The following is a 4655-nucleotide window of genomic DNA, read 5'->3' on the forward strand; positions in this document are numbered from 1 at the left end:
CACAAAGGCTACTGAGGAGGGAAGTGCCCCTCACCCGGCCTCGGGGTATCCGGCTGGCCCCTCTGCTTCGCGCAGCCCCGAGATGTCAAGCAAGTGGCTGGGGAGAGGAGAGGGACGAGTCCCCGCGGTATAAATAGGCCGTGGGGGCCGGGGCGAGGGGGAGGTCAGAGATTCCTCGTTAGCACCACGGTGGTGGGAGGGGGCCGGGGGCTCAGACCCACTCCTGCAGGGAGCGCTTGCAGTACAGGAGCATGCGGGGCGCTCCCTTGCGCTGCATCTGCACGATGACGTAGATGAGGCCCAGGATGCAGAGCAGCAGCACCAGCAACACCAGCACCATGACCACGCTCATGGTGCGCGCGTACTCGTCGATGTGCACCACCACGTCCACATCGCCGCCCGCGCCGCCTGCACCGTAATCCTCCTCCTCCTCCTCCTCCTCTTCCTCCTGCCCTTCGTCCTCATCGGCTTCGGCGCCGCCGCCCGGGCGCTCGCCACCGTCCCCATCGGGGTTGAAGGGCGGCCGGTCCACGTCGGGCCACCGGGGGTTGGGGTCAGGGAGCAGCTCCGTGTGGCAGCCCATGAAGTCCCGCAGGATGGATTTGGGATAGCCCGGCTCCGTCTTGAGCCGCTCGTTGTCAAACTTCCAGTACTTYGTGCCGCGGTAGAAGTAGGTCGAGGCTAGGGGAGAGAGATGGAAGGTGAGGGGGAGCAGCTGGGTCCCGTTCCTGCCTTGTGTGGCCCCTGGCCCCCTTCCACCCAGGACACTCGGGATCGCTCTGGCCCCCTCTGGAGTGGAGGGGAGGAATGGAGACCTCCAGGCTTGTGGGTGTCCATGTGCTGCCTCCCCTCTCCCTCCTCCTCCGCTTACCAGCGTCTGAACTGAGAAAGGCACCCTTGGGCGAGGGAGGGATGCCCACCCACACGGAGATGGGCTTCGGGTAGCCGGGGTCCACCGAGCGGGTGTCCTCGTTGAAGCGCCAGTATCTGCAGGGCGGGGGGGACAGAAGGGCTCTGTGAGGGGCACGCAGGTGCTCTTGCTCCAGCGGGACCCTCGCGAGGGCAAGGCCGCCCTTCCCTCGGAGGGAGGAAAGCGGCCCTGGTGGGTGGCATGGCTGCTCCAGCCTTCCCAGCCATGTGTCCAYCTGTTGACCCACCTCCTCACCCGCACTTGCCCAAGGTCTTTTTGCCCCCTAGGAGCTCACTGATCTATCCCTCCATGCAGCCATGTGCTATCAGCCCATCCACCCACCCTCTCCAAGCACACGTCATCCCTCTTCCAGGCAGGGAAACTGAGGCACGGGCAAGGGCAGAGGTTTGGCGAGGTGGAGCACCCACCTGTCCCCACGGAAGAAGAACGTGTGCCCCGTTGGCTCCCACCAGATAGCGGTGTCGATGTTGTCGTAGGGGATGCCCTGCCCGTAGCTGCTCAGGGGCTGCGGGTAGCCGGGCTCCAGGTTGGCTTCTCGGAAAAGCCAGTACCGGTCACCTGGGCAGAGAAGGAAAGGGAGAAGACGGGTGATGCTGCGCCTGGGACGGCTCTAACACAGCCTGTCCTGGTGCCCTGCTCTGGGTCTCCTTTCCACGCCTGCTGCACACAGGGTGCAGGACTAGCGCCAGGGGCTCTCTGTTGCCCTCGTCCTGGTGGCTCCCTTTGCAGCCACCCCATCCTGCTGCCAGAAGGACAAGTCAGGATGGGCTCAGGGACACGTGGCAGCGTGGGGCACTGGGCCATAACATGGAGCCAAGGGGACTCTCCTCCTGCAGCCCCACTCACCTTTAAAGAAGACAAATCTCCCATCGTGCCTCTCGTAGGCGGCATCGATGTCCCCGGGCAGGCCCCGCCAGAAGTGCCCGATGGGCATGGGGTAGTTGTCCAGAACCCGGTTGTGCCGAACCCTCCAGAACCATCGACCCTGGGGGAAGCGGGAGTGTCAGCAGGAGTTCATGGAGTGACATGGTACCCAAACCCATCACCATGCTGGGCCCTTCCACACAGGGCCTGCCACCTCCCCAGCCCAATGTGGGGTGGCAGAGCCAGGTGCAGACCTGAGGGAGCAGTTGTCACACTGGGGAGAGGGGCAGACCCGGGCACAGCAGACAGAGAGGTCCTGGTACCTTAAACACGAACATCTCCCCTCGCAGCACCGCCACGGTGTCGAAGTTCCCGTCGCAGATGTCGGGCCCGTACTGGTCAGGCCGCTCTGGGCCGCCGGGTCTGGGGGGCCTCTCCGGCTTGCCCGGCGGGGGCGGCCTGGGGGGTCTCTGGTCAGGTCTGCCAGGTCTCCGGGGCGTCACGGTGGGCAAGGGCTTGGTGGGCTGAGGGCGCCCATCCGCAGTACCTGGACAGGGCGGGAGAGAACGTGGATGGGGGCAAATACAGAGCAGCTGGCCACCACCTCGCTTCCCCTGCACATGCCGGGCACGGCCCCGAACACCGCGCCTGCCTCGAGCTCCTCACCGTACAGCTGCTGGATGCCCTTGAGATCGTCCTCGGGCAGCTGGAAGTTCTCCGTGTCCATCCACTGGTAGAAGGGGGCCATGATAGCGCTGGGGTTGCTGGAGTGCTCCAGGCCCAGCGAGTGCCCCAGCTCGTGCACGGCCACCAAGAAGAGGTTGTTCCCTGCAGGAAAAGGCGCCGTCGGCGAGGGCAGAGGGGCGGCGCACGAGGTGCCCGCTCTGTGGGCGGGATGGAGCGGAGCCTGCGCCACCAAGACACGGGAGCTCCCACCCGCCATGCGACAACCCAGGCGGACGAGCTCCTTGCGTCACCTTCCCAACCCAAGCTCTCGCCCTCGGCTCACCAGACACRTCCGTGTTCTCCAGCGTCCAGGGCTCATCCGAGTCGAAGTGCGTGTCCCCTCCCATTCCCGGCCCGGGGAAGTAGGCGTGGGCCAGAAAGCCCCCGACGCCGTCGAAGGGGGAGCTGTCTCCGTGGAAGCCGGAGGCAAAGAGCACCATGATGTCAGCCTCTTTCTTCCGCTTCTGCCGGATGTCCTCGTAAGGCACCTCCTGGAAAACCAGCGGCGTGGCCTGCTCCCACACCCTGAAGGCCTGGCGCACGGCCTCATACGAGTGGTACCGGCCCAGCTTCTCCGTGTAGTTCTGGATGCTGTGAGCACAAGAGGAGCGACGCGCGCTCAGGACAGCCATGGCAACGCTCGCTCCCCCTCACTGCGTTAGCCTGGAGGGGTGCAGCTGGTGCCTCCCTGCCAGGAGCAGATCCCAAGTTGGGAGCTGCTGTCACGAGGTGGGTGCCAGGGACTTGCTGGCCCAAGGGCCATGCTGCCAGCATGACAAGGTGACGTGGTCTCTGCTGATACTTCCACATCACCATGGACCCTGTCGGCCTTTCCCACCCCTCCTGGCTGTGCGCTGCCCCCTTCTCCACAGGTGGGACGGGAGAGATCTCAGGTACCTGAAGGTGAGATGGTTCTGGCTCCAGCGCCGCCCCGTGAGCGCGTACCGCTTCCGCCGCATATTGGACTTCATCTGGACACCAAACTGGTCTGGGACCCCACAGCGGGGACGCTTCATCCACCTGCCAGGAGGGCATCAAGCAAAGGCTCAGTGCACCACACCGGTGCAAAGACCCCAAGGAACTATGGCAGCAGGGGCGAGCAGGGGGGTGATCAGGAGAGAGCCGAACTCCCTTCTGCGCAAGCGAGACCAGTGCATGGAGAAACTCACATTTTGGTCTCCTCATCTAGGACACCAGTGACTGTGATCCCGTAGAACTTCTGCATCTCGGAAAGGGCGGAGGAGAAGATCTGAGCGGAGCGCATGGTGGACATCTGCCGGCTCGACTGCGGCAGGTAGCCATAGAGCCGGAGCAGGAGAGGGGCGAGCGTGAGACGGCAGCGGGCTGATGGACAGGGACAAGGGGCCTTTCTCCTTTAAGCTGACGTCCTCACCACCAACCCACCCTGCAGCGCTCCTGGGAGACAAAGCTCCTAAGTAGCCCATCCTGCAAGGGCGTCCATCCTGCGCCCATCACCACCCTCTGGTCTGCTTAACCACCTGCCGGCTCCTCCGAGGAGCGCCCCCTCTCCCTCCTCGCCGGAGGGGATCAGGTGTCCGCTCCCTCGTGCCGCCGGGAAGCTCCACAGCCAGGCAGGATGCTGGGAAAGCGGCCAGTGCCAGGCAAGTCCCAGCTCGCAGCCGGCACCTCGGAGGCCAGGAATAGAGCCCCGGAAGCAGCCAGGGCCAGACCCTGCATCCCCTCCTCCAGCCTGCAGCGCGGGAACGGGTTCCGAAAGGCGCCACAGGGACAACAGAGACCAGCTGGCAAACGGCCGGCGCGGGTGGCAGCAGACAACACATGGGAGCTGTGCTGGGATCCRCGCCGGGATCCGCGCCGGGAGCGGCCAGGCTGCGAGGTGACGGCTGCCCCACGCAAACGGCAGCCGTGACGGGAAACGTCGCCCGCAAGCAGCGGCCGAAGGGCCGGGAGCCGCCGCGGCGGCCGAGCGCCCGTTGCGACCCTGGAGGCTYCCAGCGCAGCCCGGAGGCTCCCGCAGGGAGGAGCGGCCGCGGGAACCTGCTCCTGCGGAGCCGGAAGCAGGGCCGGGATCTCGCCGCCCGCGCCGTCCCGCTGGGAGCGGGGCCGAGCCGCCCGTGCCCTCCCCGCCCGGGCCCGCTGCCCGGTGCCCGTG

At 66.0% G+C, this 4655-nt stretch overlaps 1 protein-coding gene across 1 annotated transcript; it reads right to left on the minus strand.

Moving 5' to 3' along the window:
- Positions 1–211: 211 nt before the first annotated feature.
- MMP15 (matrix metallopeptidase 15) lies at positions 212–3874 on the minus strand. Its single transcript, XM_026034426.1, has 9 exons — positions 3691–3874; positions 3419–3541; positions 2805–3112; positions 2462–2623; positions 2119–2342; positions 1778–1916; positions 1339–1489; positions 872–987; positions 212–681 (listed from the first exon to the last, which is right to left on the minus strand). Exons 1-9 carry the CDS (start codon positions 3792–3794, stop codon positions 212–214), a joined length of 1797 nt encoding a protein of 598 aa, XP_025890211.1. The 5' UTR covers positions 3795–3874.
- Between the last annotated feature and the right edge of the window lie 781 nt (positions 3875–4655).

This window comes from Nothoprocta perdicaria, unplaced genomic scaffold, assembly GCF_003342845.1.
Source record: "Nothoprocta perdicaria isolate Ctin4 unplaced genomic scaffold, notPer1 scaffold_143, whole genome shotgun sequence".
Classification (NCBI taxonomy): domain Eukaryota; kingdom Metazoa; phylum Chordata; class Aves; order Tinamiformes; family Tinamidae; genus Nothoprocta; species Nothoprocta perdicaria.